The sequence below is a fragment of the Falco rusticolus genome, chromosome 12 (genome assembly GCF_015220075.1).
Source record: "Falco rusticolus isolate bFalRus1 chromosome 12, bFalRus1.pri, whole genome shotgun sequence".
Lineage (NCBI taxonomy): Eukaryota > Metazoa > Chordata > Aves > Falconiformes > Falconidae > Falco > Falco rusticolus.
In genome coordinates this window covers 14,844,896-14,861,786 of record NC_051198.1, presented here as the reverse complement: position 1 = coordinate 14,861,786, position 16,891 = coordinate 14,844,896, and the positions used below count along the sequence as shown (strand labels likewise).

General features: G+C 44.8%; 1 protein-coding gene across 4 annotated transcripts in view; it reads left to right on the top strand.

Moving 5' to 3' along the window:
• MOCS1 (molybdenum cofactor synthesis 1) overlaps nt 1-11,467 on the top strand; it is a 30,911-nt gene extending 19,444 nt beyond the window's left edge. For 2 of the 4 annotated variants that reach the window (XM_037405085.1, XM_037405087.1), the window contains exons 6-11: nt 359-470; nt 781-893; nt 1,579-1,689; nt 2,497-2,617; nt 3,988-4,035; nt 8,152-11,467. In XM_037405085.1, coding sequence (XP_037260982.1) covers nt 359-470; nt 781-893; nt 1,579-1,689; nt 2,497-2,617; nt 3,988-4,035; nt 8,152-9,023 — 1,377 coding nt within the window. In that variant the 3' untranslated portion in view covers nt 9,024-11,467. Of the gene's footprint in view, nt 1-358; nt 471-780; nt 894-1,578; nt 1,690-2,496; nt 2,618-3,987; nt 4,051-8,151 lie in introns of all 4 variants that reach the window. The other 2 variants (XM_037405088.1, XM_037405086.1) reach the window with 2 other exon arrangements.
• The last annotated feature ends 5,424 nt before the right edge of the window (nt 11,468-16,891 follow it).

Genomic DNA, 16,891 nt, shown 5'->3' with positions numbered 1-16,891 from the left:
ACCCTGCCAGTGCTTTTACAGAAGCTATACAGAGTAGGACTGGGGAGTGGAGTTGTCATTTTAGACGGTAAAAATTGTCATACCTTAGATGGGTAAGACGATGCCTTTGTTACCTAGCTTTTTAATAAAAGCTATTTTCCATTTAGCAAGGCAACTTTAAGAACTGTAGTTAGGTTGGATGCAAAAACTTACAGGCAAGTTTAGCAGAAATGATCATCTATACTATTGCAATCCTGCCAGCTTCTCTCATCATCTTTTCTTTATCCACGATGCCTTCTGCAAGGACTGTAAAACCTTGTGTAAAAGGGAAGAAAGTCATATTCTGCTTACTAATTTTGGGTGTCTGCTTTTCCTGCAGGTCAACTGTGTGGTGATGCGAGGCTTCAATGAGGATGAACTGCTGAGCTTTGTGGATTTCACAAAGGATTTGCCCCTTGACGTGCGGTTCATAGAATACATGCCCTTTGATGGTAAGCAGTCCTGCTTTGAGATTTTTCATGGCATGGAGTGTGCCTCGGTCATAGGTGAACCTGGCTGGTGGTTATTCACCCCAGGGTCCTGTCTCTGGAAGTTTTGGTGAGCTCTTTTTGGGAATAAGGAATTGCTGTATCTCTTGCAGCTTGTTTATCTTCCCTGGATAAGCTGGAGAAGGATTAGTAGCAGTATTAGTTGGGGCTAACTACAGAAACTGACTTATGGAGAATGTGAAGGTGGTTCTCTGCTAATTGGAAAAACAAAATCCACAGTCTAATAAAGTTATGCGGGTTTTGTTAATTCTAGGCAATAAGTGGAACTTCAAGAAGATGGTGAGCTACAAAGAAATGCTTGATACAATTAAACAGCGATGGCCTGAATTGGAGAAATTGCCCTGTGAAACTTCCAGCACAGCCAAGGTGGGGTTAGAAAAAGAACATGTGAAATGTGCCGCATTCTTTCCTTGCCCTAAATCCCCAAATTCTCCTAAGTTCAGCATTTATATTTGACAAGCAGAGTAAAAAATACTCAGTGTAGTAACTCTGGTACTTTGGTCAAGCTGGCTGCCTGTGGTTTGACTTTTATTAAATACCAATCATAGTCTTTACCTTTAGAAATACAATGTGTTTACTAGATGCCTCAGTCAGATATAAAGAATGTCAGGCTGTATCCTATATTTACAGCCTTTGAAACTTTTGTCAGTCTATGTCTGCGTATGACCGCATGTTAAGAAGCCTGATGAAACAGTTGTTCAGTGACATAACAGTATTGCTTTGGAGTGTGCAGTGCCATATGGGGGATTTCTAGCCTATGGGAATCTATGACTCATGGCTACCTGAGTAAGAACATGCCTACTGGCATCCGCTGTCAATTGATAACTACAAGAGCAAACATTTAACAGGTTTGTGAATTTCCAGGAACAGGGCAAAATACACTGGAACCCCTGACAAAGCTGATTTTTACTTTATTTTTTTTCCTCTTGTGTAACCTTAGAACTGAAGAAAATACGTGTTAAAATGTCTTCTGGTCTTTGGGCAAGTGGAGCTTTAAAAATGAAGAGACTATATTTGACTCTTCTTTTTTTTCTCCTCTGCGTTTCTTTAGAGTTTTAAAGTGCCACATTTCCAGGGGCAAATCAGCTTTATCACCTCTATGTCGGAGCACTTCTGTGGATCCTGCAATCGTCTGAGGATAACAGCAGATGGGAACCTAAAGGTTGGTAGTGAAAAAGGATCTCTGTGTTTTTATGCAGCGAAAGTGGTGCAAAGTTCTTCCCTTAGAAGTAGCAGGGATGTAAAGATGCTAATTATTACCAGCTACCTCCTGTTTTATCTCTCCTATATGTATTCTTGTTCTAGCTTGTTGAGCTGTTAGGGAGATGTTATATCACCTTTTTTTGGTTTCTCTGTTTTGCTAACATAGTTAACTTCAGTTGTAAAACACTGTTGCAAGGCCAGTAAATATAAACATTTATTTTAATCTTTGATTCAAAATCATCTTAAACATGTGACAAACAGATGATTTCCCATTAGAAAAGGATCCAAGCAGCTGTGAGGGCCTGGCTTTTGTGTTCCGCAAGGATCCCGTTGTTTCACCAAACATCTTTTTGCAACTTTTCTCATTCAAGAGCAGCCTGTACAGCTCAACGGCTGTAGAAAGGGGAGGGATAACCATTTCCTGCCACGTTGAAACTGGCAGTTCCTGGGGGAAAATTACAGTTTTCAATTAAAAATTGGCATTTACGTGTTGTCACCTGATATTGACAACAGCTGTGTTGCTGTCTAATGTCAGATGACCAAGGCAGCCTGAAGGCCCAACAAGCTTAGGTTACATAAACATCCCAGGCTGTCCATGTGTGTACAAGAAGAGAGATGAAGAAAACAATCTCCATAAATGTTCTCTTTCTTCAGTAGGATAGGCCTCTTCAAAACTTTACTCTGAAGTTAGTACAAAATACTTGTAAAAGCCACTTATTTTATTCTTTCTCATTTTTCCTCTTCTGTTTCCGTGGGTTGGCTGCAGGTGTGCCTTTTTGGGAGTTCAGAAGTGTCCTTGAGAGATCACCTACGGTCAGGTGCCTCAGAGGAAGAGTTGGTTCAAATCATTGGAGCAGCAGTGGGCAGAAAAAAGAAACAGCATGCTGGTATGTTTATCGTAACTGAGAAATAACAGCAGCGACTAGGGAGAACAATGTCCTGATACTGCTGTGGGCTGTGTACTGGCTTGCCAGGAGAAGGAAGGAAGGGAAGGCTTCTTGAATAAAGCTGTATTAACTCAGGAAAGAATTTTCCCATCTGTTAAGAGTATTGTCTGCTAGAAAGCTAGTAACGTACCAGTCCTGTGTTGCCCCAAAATCTGGATGTCAGTTTTGAGTCTTCTGAGAGATGCACTGCTCACAATAACAGCAGCAAAGCGTAAATCTAAGCAAAAATTGATGGAGTTGTACTTTCTTAAAATTAGTTTGCTGTCAAACAAGTACTAAAGCTAAATTAAGCTGTCTCTCCAACTACTGCATTAACATGTTTCTAGATGTGACAGATCTCTTTTGAGTATGCAGAAATTGTAGCTACTCATGGTGCTCTGTATACGATCATGACACAAGTTCCGTGATGATGCAGTCACATCTTCAGGCTATGTTAGTCTTCTGAATTTATTTTGATATAAACTCTATTGCAGTTACATCTGAACCTAACCATATTTTTGTAATCTGGCTGCAGCTGGGAATGCTGATCTCCTGTATGTGAACTGGCTTGATGCTCATGGAATAGTCCCCTTTACACTGAAAATATGTTTTGGCCCTTTTGTTCTCTTGCAGATTCTGCCAGATTGCTAACAGTTGGGTTTGCCCTTTTTTCATGATGTATAAAACAAATTTAAAGGAAGTTTTTAAGTCTGAGCATAGACTAATTTGCAAAGTACATTGGTCTGACCCAGCTAAAACAGTGCCTTGTAAACGTAAGGGGAGGTGTGCAGGGATTGGTTCCTTTACTTTGAGACCCTTCATTGCTGAATTTCTGATTTAGGGAAGTGGAGTGGGGAGAAGAGTGTTTGCCCCTCTAGTAAAGGCATTTTGCAGTCAGCAGCACTTACCTGACTGTCCGTCATCTTGCAGTTTGTGTTAATCCTCATATTGTCCCTGAGCCTTCTGTGATTGGACTACTTTTGAACTGGAGTGCTGTTAACAGCTTATCCATAAGAACTACTATAGTTAAATGCTGCTGTTAAGAAACAGGATAGTCTGTAGTAGGTAACTGTAATTCAGATTATGGAAGGCTTTCTGGAAGAGGGTTCTGCAGTGTGATAGACCTGTAGCAGCTGGATGCCTGGAAACTCTGGCAGCTATGGTTTTAAATAATACCATGCTAGATTCCCCCTCCTCCAGCTCCCTTGGTCTTTATTGAGCTTTGGTTTTCCTAGCATGCAGGTTGCACTGTGAAGAGCAGAAAACTAAATACATAAACCAGATGCATGACTTAAGCTAGGATTTTTATGTGTTCCTTATTTTTTTTCTAGGCATGTTTAACATTTCCCAGATGAAAAACCGGCCAATGATCCTGATTGGTGGGTGACAAATCAGTACGTAATAAACATACAATGATTTTGTTTGGGTTTTGTCTTTGGGGGAGTATATTGGATTGGGCTTTTAAGTCTAAATTATGTTTGGTTCTGGCTTAGGTTTAGGCAAAGAAATGGATTTTTTAAAAAGGCAGTTGTGATTAACATGCTGAAGTGGAAGAGGAAGAAAGGTTTAATGTCCCTACCAAGCCTTATCCAGTCTTCTGATTGGCAGTACTGGTTTTGCTTTCTCTGATTTTGAAAGCTCTTAAATTTTTCAAAGAGATCACTAGCTTTCCCATATCATTTCCTATCTGCTTCCTTTGTTCTTAACAAGAGTGGTATAGTAGCATATAAGGCAGTTTGGGGTGAGTTCTGTGAGATTGACTAGACTGCCATATAGGCATAAAGGGTGCAGGATGGACTTTTATCCCTGGATTAAGAAATTCAACTTTGCATATAATATATAGTGCCAGTAACCTGACAGAAATCCAGGTTTTCCCACCTCACTACTTCTTTACTTCAGAATCTGAAACTTGGGGCTTCGTTCTTTCAAAATATCCTCTTACTGCTGCAAAGTCTCAAAACATAACCATGAAAACTGGTATCTGAGCAGCCTGAGAGCCTTTCTTCTCCTTGTTGTATCTCTTGAAGATGTTTGCTGGCTCCCTTCTGCTTGAAGCTCTGTTCATGAGCAATGTGGCCCTGCTGGGGTGGTCTCACTGATTTTTCGTATCTCCTTCAGCGTGGTTTTACCTCATCCATGCCTATGTTTTACTGTTTTGTAAGATAGCTATCTCCTAAAATACCTTTTTTCTTCCTTAGAATTAAGAAATGCTTGCAAGAATTAGCATTGTGAGATTAACTAGAAGCTGTTCTGTTGTTTCTTTTCAATGAGGAGGGGGAAAATGCAGCAAGGGTGGAAGAGATGAACATTATGTTTCAAACCCAAACTCTTGTCCTCCCTCATTGATGCCCTGGAGCTGGTTAGCTGCTGTGCAGCTTAAAAGACAGCTTTTAAAACAGGTACCCTTGGGGAGGGTAACATCCGTTAATTTGTAGGTCTTTGCTAACTCATTTTAAACAAGAGCAAGACCCCCATGCTTGTACTTCAGTTCGGTTGCCTTTATTAGGAAATAGGATTTACAGGTGGTCTTAACATATATTTTTACTAGGAATATTTTTCACTTGATGTTCCTCTTTAAATGGCTGTCATTTTGCATGTTGAGTGGTGCAAGACTGTCTCTCTGAGTTTGTTTTTACTCTTTTGTATTTGGCCACTGCTGCATTGTGTTCCAGGAAAAGGAGAAGGAGGACCCATTGTTTAAAGTGTGAATTGACTTGCTGAATGAGGAAAAAAAAATGGTCTGTTTTTGTTGGTTGGTTGTTTTTTTTTTTTTTAAGATGAAAATACTATATTAAATTCTTGACAGCTCACTGGGACCTACATAATTTTTCAAGATGCCTTAGAAAGAATCCCCATACTCCAAATTAGCCTTCCTAGCAATGTTTGGATGTCTACAGATCAAATCCATCTAATTTTCTTTTGAAACTTGCTTTAACATTGTCTGACGTACAGCAAAAGCAGCAGCCTGTCCAGGTCCTCCCCCAGCTGTTCCATGTCCCTTCAAGACGTAACTGCTGGCAGTAACCGCATCAATGAAGTCTGGAGAGGAGTGGAGAGTATCCCACTGTGACACATGAGGAATCATTAGGAAATTTCCTAATTGTGTTTTGAATTACTTAGTTACTGACTTCAAATAACGCTGGCGTGCAAGCAGTCAGTGGGGGGTGTGTGTGTATGGAATTAATTTAATGAAACTTAATGAATGCTGTGGAAATTACTAATTGGTTTTGTTAGTCCCAGTAAGCCAAACCTGGCTTCTTCCCTACACTGCTGTTGTCTGGATCCTTTGCTAGATGTTTTGTATCCTAGTTCATCTTATTTCCCTCAATCAACATATTCCTTTTGGCAGGTTGTTCTCCTCATGGGTTCGCTTAAATTAAGGAGGAAATTCCCATAACTGAAATATGTCCTACCTTCTTCTCTCCTCCTGAGATTGTGCTAGTTGGAAGCTAACACAGTTAAATTTCAGGTGCAGTAATGGGATGTAACGAGGTGGTTTGTCAACTGCTTTCAGTTGTATTATTATATGTGCTGTAGAAAACAATTACCTATTTTTTTGTAGGCATATCAGCAATCTGGGTTAAAACAGAGATGAAGCAGGTTGTTAGGAAAAGCAAAGATGCTTTACATGCATTACTGTCTTGCTGTCCTTTTATTTACTGCTCTACTTGAGCAAACTGTTCCTCTCTTCCCTGCTCCCATCCATGTGTGTTTATAGTGTGGAAGTACTTGCCTGCCTTTGCAGTCCCGCTTCTCCTGAAGACAAGACACCTTGCCAGGGGTTTAGCTTCACCTTTAAAGCTAATCAAGGAATCCAGAAGAATATAGTACTTTGAGTTCTGGATTTTAAAAGGAATATTCAGGTTAGGCCCCACTGTATGAAGAGAAAGGGAAAGAACAGAGGAATAAGCGCAATTTTCTGTGCTCTTCTAAAGCAGAGCAGCGTTGCAGTCAAAACATTTAATGTCCATTTAATCCCATTCCTCTGAGGGTAAACACATCACCAATTAACATGCAGGAATCTTAATTTTAGTGGATAGGCTATCAGCTGTAGGTCAAACAGGACCTTTGCTTGAATATAGATTACTGCAGTGACTTAAAAAAAAAAAATCATCATGAAACCTATGGTTGACTTCAGCTTCAGTAATGGGCACTTTCCGATCCATGTTTGGAGGGTACTCTAGATGAAAAAGGTGCTAAGTGCATCAGTCTTGTTATAGCAGAGGCTGGGACTAACAAGGAAGAGATCAGTTTGTTTTTAAAAAAAAGAGGGTAGGGGGACACAACCAATGCTTTGTCCACACTATGTCTATTATTGTCATGTGGACAGTCTAAGGTGATACCTGTAGCGGTCTGGGCAGCAGAGGTAGCTCAGCAAGGTGCAGAGGGGCCAGGAAGCTGTTCTGATTTACCTGTGGGCACTCTGAAGACTCACGAGTAAGGAAGTCCCCGAAGAACACCAGAGCTACCAAAGGAGGTTATTGAGCAAAACCAAATTCCAAGTTTCTCAGAGCAAGAAGAAGAGGAGCTCCAGGAAAAGAAAAACAATAAAACAAACAAACAAAAAACCAACGAAGAAACATGCTTATCAATGAGGCTGTTAGACTAGGGCTTAGCCACTTACCTCTGTAGTGCTTTCTCTTTACTTACAAATCAAATCACTTCTTTTATATGAAAAAGACGCCTTCTGTCTTGACACCTGGCACTTAGCCCTGTGCAAATGCCAAAACCAAGGGATTAAATGGTGAAAAGGGGCAGGAGGGCTTATTACCTCTCTGCCAACTGGGAGCTCTGCCAGCTCAACTTGGAACATACTTCTGAGCAGATTTAAAATCTCTGTCAATGAGAGGAGTGTGGTTTTTCCAGTGCTTAAACTTCAGCTGTCATTAATGTGGTGAGAGCTGGCAGTAACAGGAGAGATTCCCATCACGGAGCCACCTTCTGAGCTTGTAGACGGTGCAGATGCAGTATTTCTGGTTCCTGCTGTCCTCAGGTGCTGGCATGACCCTTCCCTGCAGAAGGAGATGAAAGCAGGAAGCACACCTGCTGAGAGGAAGGTGTTTGGAAAGGCAGAGTTGAGAATTAAAGTGCAAGAATTTCCTGTTAACCCCCCCAGGCTTTCAAAAGCAGACAGGTACTGGAACAATCTCAAATGGATGCTGAGATGCTATGACTTGCTTTTCTTCAGAACTGGTGTTCCTATAAGCTCTTCTGTTTCTCAGTAAGTGTTGATACTTTTTGATAACCAGTTGTTTCTTCTTGTCAGGGACCTCTAAACAAATGTTTTGAGACTTGGGGTTTGGAATAACAAACCAGCAAATGCAGGGAACTGATGAGAGAGAAAAGAGAAAGAGCTTGAGGAGAAAAGTGGATGTTTGCAGGCTTATTGAGGTTTTTACAACACAGAAGGTCCCAAGGTTCTCAGTTACTGCAGACTTAACTTAGCTTTCCAGTTCCTAAGATGTATGCTCATATTACTTTTTCTTCCCCACCAGAGCCTGTATTGATGTCACTCCCACTGTGCCGAGATGCCCTACAGAATCCCCCAAATTCAAAACAGTGGGGCCACACATTTAGCCATTGGCTGACTTCGAGAGCAAGTTTACCCAAACAAACAGGAAAAGTATTAATGAAAAATAAGCTCACAAGACAACTTTTCCTGCCAGGATCTTACCCAGAGCAACAGCGGCAGATAACGATGGGAATTCTACAAACCCAGCTCAGAGGCTGCTGTGTCTTCCAGAAGGACCCAGACTCCACATTTGACACAAAGTGCCTTGAGGCTTCTCCTGTTGGCCAAGTTTCTGTGGACTGTCAGTCCGAAGAGGCGAGTTCAGGATCTGAATTCTGTACCAGGGATTTGGGATCTTGCACCACGGTACCTCGTGCCTCTGACAACTTGACTCACACTGACGAGGAAGGACGGGCCACAATGGTTGATGTCGGAGGGAAGCCAGATTCAAAAAGAATTGCTGTTGCTGGTGCTGTGGTCCGCCTGGGTGAGAAAGCATTTGGGATGGTGAGGCAGAACCAGGTGAAGAAGGGAGATGTGCTGGCTGTAGCCCAGATTGCAGGAATTCAGGGAGCCAAGCTGACAAGCCAGTTGATCCCATTGTGTCACAACATCCCCCTCAACCATGTTGAGGTGTCTCTGAGCCTGGATGAGTCCAGATACGCAGTGGTGATTCGTAGCTCCTGTCAGACCTGGGGGAGGACAGGTGTGGAGATGGAAGCTCTAACAGCTGCCAGCCTGGCTGCCCTGACTGTGTATGACATGTGCAAAGCAGTTACTCATGACATTGTGATCGAAGAGGTGAAGTTGCTTAGTAAGACAGGTGGACAGAGAGGAGACTTCTCAAGGGCCTAGATCATCTCCAGATCCCTCCAGGTGACCACTGCTTATGTTCAGCTTCTTACAGAACTACTTTGTTCAGCTGGTAGGCTTGGAGACCTCAGCAGGTGTACTGTACGACAGCCCTACAGTTCCAGTTTTGCCTTACCCTGTCAGCTTACTGCTGGGTCAACAAGCGAGCCACTTATCCCAGTTGATAACCGTGTGTGTTTTTTAGAGGATAGACTTCGCCACTCACCCTATACCTTCATTTCAGTGTCCTCACCATAAGATTGAGCAAAGATTCCTAGTAATAACACAGAAGTTTTTTTTCTTTTTCCTGTGAAATGCAGCTGCTGTCATCACACTATGCAACTGTGAGCTCTGGAAATGAGACAAGTGCTGTTATTTGGCAACCATGTTTAAGACAAGGATTAAGATTTCAGAATTGTGTCTGTCCATCTGTCCCCTGACCACCTCAGTTGAATTTAGAAGGTGACAGTGATAAGAACACAGTCTGGGAACCTTACCATACAGCAGAGATTGTAACTGTGGAACAGCCAGGGTCAGAGGGGCAGCTCCCATCCCTTTACATTGCTACCACTTAACTTGCCTGCAAGTGGAAAGTCTCCACGTCCCAGTTTCAAAAAAAAAAAAAAAAAAAAATGGCAGCTGCCCAGTTCTCTGCCTAAACACTCTGTAAAACGTTATCTAAGAGACAGAGAATTTCTGGATTTGGAAGAACTATTTTGCTGATCTGAAAGATGCCTTTTTACAACGTTAGAAGCATGTTCCAGCATTTTGACCTTAGCACTCAAATACATTGAGGCCCTATGTCTGCATGCTGAAGGGCTTATTTGTACCATGCACCGAGGTAGGTGTCAGCTCTCCCTGATTTTAGAAATAGGTGTCACACCAAACACCAGAAAACTCCCAATTTGTTAATCCTACAGTGCACCTCCTAGCAACCTGCGTAGTCCTGACAGGTAAAACAGACTTTAAGACTAGTAGCTACTTGGAAGAGTAAGGTAGCTGCTTTTGCCTCGGCCAGAGTGCTTTCCTGCATGTTTCTCTGATTTGCTTTCACAAGGTCTTCTGGCCTCAGAGTACTTAAGTGTCCCCATAAATGTACCAGTGGCCACTGTCATGTAGCATTAAATAGCTTTGATAATTGGCTATCCTAGATAAGAAATTACTTGATGTTGTTAATACTGATGGATCCTTTTCAAATATTATTAATTTAAATGCTGTAAACAGGGTGTTTCAACAAGTTTGGTTTACTTGTTTTCTAGTGCTTATGGCTAATGTGAAGTTGCATATGATTCAGGGTGCTCCCTCTCCGTACGCACAGAGAGTTGAAGACAGCTCTAATAATGTCAAATAGGCTACTGAAAAAGCATCTTAAACTTTGCAAGTAGCAGCTTCACATGAAACCAGGTTTAATTACTGTGAGCATCCAGTAAAGCACACACCACAGAGTCACGCACATCCTGCTCACGTAAAGTAAGCACAGATGAGGAGGCAAACAGGTCCTTTACAAATCTCATACACTAGCTACCACAGAAAGCACTTTTTCCATTGCAGGTGAATTCTTTGTGCATTGAATGACACATGGCAGCTACAGCTGCAAAGGGAAGGAGTCTGGAAGGCTTGGTGCCTGAAATCTGCCAACATTTGTACACTACATTCAGTGTTACAGTCCTGATTCCCTTGACATCACAGATCTGTCTGTAAGGTAGCAGGAGAGGCAGCCCTGCTCCTGAGAAGGAACACTGCTGTACTGAACACCAACACTCCCTCCCGACCCTGCAAATACAAGGCCGTGCTCATCTGTGCAGCTGCTGTGCCCATAGCACAGGAGTTTCTTTAGCTCAGTATGAAAACAAATTGCCAGGAAAAGGAAGCATGTGTGTATCCTGCTAAGTTACCTGATTTACACAAGCACTTAACTACCACCACCACGCACAACACACCCTGCCCTCCCTGCCTTCACCCAGTTTCTGGATAGTTTAGAAAACTTAAGAGGAAGCTAGACATACTCAGTAGTAATAAAATGATGCTTTGGAGCATACGATTCTTTGGCTTCTGAGAAGTTTGCTGTCATGCTGTAAAGCTCACACAAAGCACTCAAGACCGTACAAGGGACTACAGAGTACATGCATGACTGCCACGCACATCTTGCTGCTTACGCACATGTCACTACTTTCTTGGGTTGAGAGTGGCTGGAAGCTTTGGGCAAACAGGCTTTGGTGCCATTTTATGGTCATGTGACATTATCAAGTCTTGAAACTATGCACATTTATAGATAATGAACCAAGCATAAGTCAATAGAACATTCTGCGAGAAATGAGCTGATAGCACCGTATGTTTCGGTGGTGCTGGGTGGGTAGTGCTGTAATATATGTTGATGAATTGACTACTTTTTGGAGGCTTGCTATTTTTTGTCCACTGCATATTTAATAAATATTAGTTTTAATGGAGTATGTGTCATATTACTTTGAATACCCTTTTTATTCATTCAAATGAACATCTATGTTTTAATCCATGAGCTCCTGTGAATAGTTAGCTCAGGACAAGCAACAAGACAGACATTGTAAGTTGCAGTGATTAGTCAGCAGTTTACAAGGGATTAGTCACAATAACTTACTACTATAAGGAATCTTACTTTGTTGAGTGAAACTCATCTCTAGTTGGCTGTTTTTAAACTGAGTAATCCTATAGGCTTTGCATCATACTTTATCATCTTTCATCATTATCTCAGCTTCTCCTACAACGCCTGTTCCAAGTCAATGGCTGTGTATAACCACACTGCTTTGTGCTGTGGAGTAATAAGGAACTGGTGCTTCCAGAGCTCTCCCTCTTAGTCTGAGTGACCATGCACTAAAACTTGAGGTCCAGGGAAGTGACTGTATAGAAATCCATCCCTCCTGAATCATGAATAAAGGAAACTCCCTTTCTGATCCATCTGAGCTTCCAGGAAGGCTCTCACCACTTCTACTATCAAGAAGGCCTGTTTCTACCTGAGCAGTTTAGTTGATCGAGCTGTTCACTGTAACCAGCCCCAGTGCAGGTGCTCTGCAAGAGGGCAGAGACAGCAGCTGTACCGCCAGAGGCTCTCTTTCTCCCTTTCCAGGTACAGCCTCCAGGTGCTGCCAGTCCTGGGACAAAATAGCACAAAGCTTTACATTCTTTTTCTAGCAGCTGCTTCCCAATTTGGAACCAGGTTTTTGAAGATTTAACAAGAAACAGTGTAAAGGACCAAGCCCACGACCTCCTCTCCTGAAGGGTGCCATAAGAGCACAAGTCACACCTCGAACACTGCCTCCCAAACGTAACACAAGTGCAAATATTGCAGATCATGGCAGCCCTCACAATGCATGCACAGTATAGCTTGTGCCTGCTGGAAACTCGCTTGTCCCAGCTAATGTCCCTTTTGTGTGTTACTGTCTGCTCACTGCTAATCCAGCCTGTGTCTGTTGCAGCAGCTCAGCCTCTCTTTCCTTCATGGCCACATCCTAAGGCTACCTACCCCGCCCTCAGACTGCCCTGGAAAAAAAGGGATGCAGCACATAAAGGAGAAGCCAGCAGAAGCTGGTCACTAAGTAGTCTTAAAGAGATTAGATCTATGTCAAAGAGAGCAGTGCTTTCAGACAGTGCTGGGGGAAGAACAGTGGGGGATAGAGGGAAGACACAGCTTGAAATACCCTGGGAAGGAACTTCTGATGGGAACCACTCAAAACCAGGCTCTAAAAGCAACAACAGCTGAGCACTGAAAAGAGGAATGAATTTTTTAGCTATTCTGAGCAACCGGTGACCTGTGGTAATTCTCTGTAAGTCACTGATGTTACTCAGCTTCACAGAGTATGTGACTGAACAGAATCTGGCCCTTCATCCCACCCTTTCCTTGGCCCTTCGCTGGTTTGCAGCTCCTTCTGGCTGCCACAGCAGCAGTTATGCAGGCATGTAAACAGCTTAAAAATGGCTGTAACATCATGTGTGCTTTGGCCAAGACACAGGACCACTAATTAGTTAAATGGAAACACAGTTCACTACCCTCCACTTACTAGAGCCTTCCTGCACGAGCAGCTCAGCGTGTCAGGGAACCCAAAATCAGTTGGAGACATTGGTGGTGGCAGTGGGCTGAGTAGGCTTCAGGTTAAAGCCTCAACTTGGGTCTCAAAACCAGTGGATCTGAGGAGCACTGCAAAGCTGTGACAGTTGCAGACAAACCCCTGACACGTCTGGCACGCTCCCCAGAAAGGCGCAGGGTGGAGCAGCCAAATCCTTTCTCACAGGCTGTGCCTGAATGGCTTTGGGGGAGCTCGGTGCTTATTTTGGGCACAACAAACTTGGAACAGTGATAGCTGAGACACAAATCCACCTCTCTTCTACCTTCCCCTGCCCCTGCATGCTGCCAGTGCCATGTTTAGAAAGCTTTCAGTTTAGCATGTCTATTTTTATAGTTACCCTGTTGTTTGCTCCTTTGGGAAGCAGAGGGTTCCCAAGATAACAGTTGTGAGCTTGCACTCAGCTGCACTTCACAGGGAGGGACAGGTGCCCTGGGACACTGCTGAGCTTTGCTCTGACGGAGCAGCGCGACAAACCAGGCATTGCTCAGCCTCACGTGCACAACCTGACAGCCACGGCGCGGCCACAGCCAAGCAAGCTGCCTAGTGTCCATGGCTCTCCAAGGTGCCATACACACAACACTTGCTCCACGGAGCAAAGCCCCGCACATCGTTATTGCTTAAGGGTTGCTTCCAGAACCCCAGATTAGCAACAGTATTACAGACACAGTTGCTTCATCAACAGGGAGGACATAGAGCTTATCCTTAAGTTCTGGAGAGCCTGCTCAAACCCCAGAATTCTTAATACTGGTAAGCTGTTCCTGCATGGAACACATGATACTTCCAGGGTGCACAGCTGAAAGGACACAAAGCCAGCAAAAGCAGAGTTTCTAGTTGCAATGTCATGGGCACCTTGGCTGCAGTGTGACAGGAGTGGCAGGGGAGGAAGAGAAGGAGACAGCGGGCGGGTCAGGCAACTGTAAAGTTGCTTTAATATCACGCTTAGAAAATAACACATGCCATCAGCTACACAGCCACTCCATTAGTAGTGCCCTAAGTCAGTTACAAGCCGGTACACATTGTGGCAAAGTTCCATCGACATCGGCAGAGCATCGCTGCACCAGGCGGAGACCCGTCCTGTTGCATCTGCTCCTGCTGGGCTGGGAGAGAGGGGTTTCAGCTGCACGGCTCTGACCTGCCCTTACAGCCACCTGCCAAGGCCTTAACAAACTCCTGCTTCACTAACAGGGTCAGTTCAGCACTCAAGCCTCCCCGTGTGCAGAGTTCCAGCGAGGCTGGAATCAGCTGCTGTCTCCAGGCAGTGCGTGGATCCACATCATCCCATCCCATCCCATCCCCTCCCGCTGCCCCCACAGCTGCCACCCACAGTCTCCGCACTTCGGAGAGCTGTGCTTCCCCACCCTGGGCCTGACGCTGAATGGAAATGTTTTAGCTCTGTGTGGCTCATTTGGCTTCTGCAGATCAACTCCTGGGGCCATCCTCAGCCCAGATCCAAGAAATTAGCTGAACTGAGGGAAGGGAATAATTTCTGCTGCCCCTGAAGCCTCATCTCTCCTGTTGCAACTGGCAGCTTGAAAGACTCCATCCTGCCAAGACTGAATCTTAATTGGGATCAGTGGAAAAGACAGGCTGCTGCCAGGGCCGCCCTGATCCTCAGCTTACACAGAATACGGGCAGAGCTTGCCTGGCCCCACAGGAGCGGCCCTTCACTAGGCTTTACGAAAAATTAAATTCCCTCTAGGCCTGTGGTATCAGTGGAAGCAGCAGGCTGAGCCAAGGAAGAGAGGAGGCTGCTTAGCCAGGTAGTTTGCAAAGGAGGAGCAGGCAGAACCATACCACACAGAAAATCCTCAGGGAAAGCACCAACAAGGCCAAGGGGCAGCTTGCAATCCCCAGAGCCTGCAGCAAATTCAGATTGTACAACCAGCCCTGAACAAACATGCAAAACTATCAGAGTCTTGCCCAGAAACCTTTCCTCTGCCAAGGGCTATAGGAAGAAGGACAAGGTAAGCTCACCTTCTTATGAGAGAAAGACCAGAGCAAAATGTCTTCAGACACCCAGTCTGCATGTGGCACCAGGGTGCTACATGATGCTCTCTCCAAGCCACAGACACTGATTTCAAGCTTGCTCACTACAAAGACTGTTGCCAGAGCTCACTCATACCTCCACGATTAGGCACAGTCTAGCCACCCCTTTGGCTTTGAGGAAGCACCCAGAAGCACCACTGCCAACTTGTAATGCACCCAAGATGGGTGCTCCTGACCCGATTTCCTAATAAGCACCGTGTCCTGTCATCTCAGCCACTGTCTTGTCCCAGCGGCAGCAGAAGTGTGCAGCAGGAGTGGAACAAAGCAAGTAGTCAGCAGCCTGGGTGGTTCTGACACCATGTGTTCCATCCTGCAGATTTAGGTGCATCTCTCAAGTCCCTACATCAGAGGAAGGACCCTGTGGTAAGGTCTTGCTCAGACTGGAAACTCTGTAAGAGCTCACCTTGCTGACTCAAGGGGCAGGGTTACCAGCAGCTTATGCAACAAGTGCCATGCAAGCATCCCAATGCTGCTGGACCCAAGCAGTAAAACGGGCTCTTGCTCTGGTAAAATGGCTTTAATGGGATTTTCCAGCCAGCAAACACGCTTTGAGGAACACACCCAGGACATCCAGCCATCAGCAACATGACTACATGCAGAAGGCTCTCGGCCAGCCACACTGGGAGGGGTATTTAAGCACAAGATTCTTGTGTTCATCTTTATAGCCTGCTATTTCCCTCCCGGCTTACTGAGGATGCCTCAGAGCACATCCCTCTGGGATGTCCCAGATGCAGCAAAGGCATGGCCAGTAACAGCCCATGGCTGGTAAACCATAGCTTTCACAAACCTGTGCCAGAGAACTCTAGCTGAACCCCAGCAGCTGGAGGGGTTTCATTTCCACTTCTCCAAGGCTGGTATTTGAAGGTGGTTTTATTTCTTTTTAATCAATGCACATGGCCAGCTCCAGAGGGGGCTGAAGAAGGGGAGGGAGGCAGTGCAGCCACTGTATCTGTACAAAGTAGTTCCACATGCAAGCGAAACGAGGCTCAGCTTCCTCAGTGCGTGTTTTGCAGTGTGGTTACGGGCTGTCATTCCACCTCCACAAAGCTGTTATTTATTTACTTAAAGACTTGCATTCCATGGAAAAAGATGCCCCAAGATAGCACTGTGTTTCTAAAATTAAACCCAGCTGGCCAGAGCGGGGAGCAAGCAAGTGAGCACTCCTGTGCTCCCACCAGCACCGGGAACAGGTCTCCCTGTGTCCCGGACTCCCCCACTCTCACCGAGCTGCAGGTGAGCCTGGCAAAATGCCTCCTGTGTCCTGAGCCATGAGGGAGGCAGCTCTCTGGGAAGCCAGGAGCAGGCCAAGCGCCTTTCCCAAAAGCAGGAGTGCCACCGCTTCCATGACAGGGGATGAGATTGCGCTTCCTTCCCTGGCAGCCCTGGGAAAGCCCTCGCCCCGCTGCAGGGAGCGGACATCCCACCAGGCATCTGGCACGGGTTTGAGTGCAGCCAGAAGCCCTTTAACATAACTTGTGAGGACAGGCTGCATTCCCGAGGCTCATCTCCTATCTAACCTAGCCAAGATTTTCTTCCAGTTCATGTGTCACTGGTAGCTTCCTCCTTACAGTGAAGCTCTTTTAGCCCTTGCTGTTGTAACCTAAGTTAAGAAAACCTGTTTTTGCAAAAATCATTTATAGAAGGGAAGGGGAAAACCCAAGTGTTCCTGCAACCTTGCATGGCACCAGCAAGAATTCCCCCTGCAGACATGCTCTCGGCACCTGTTCC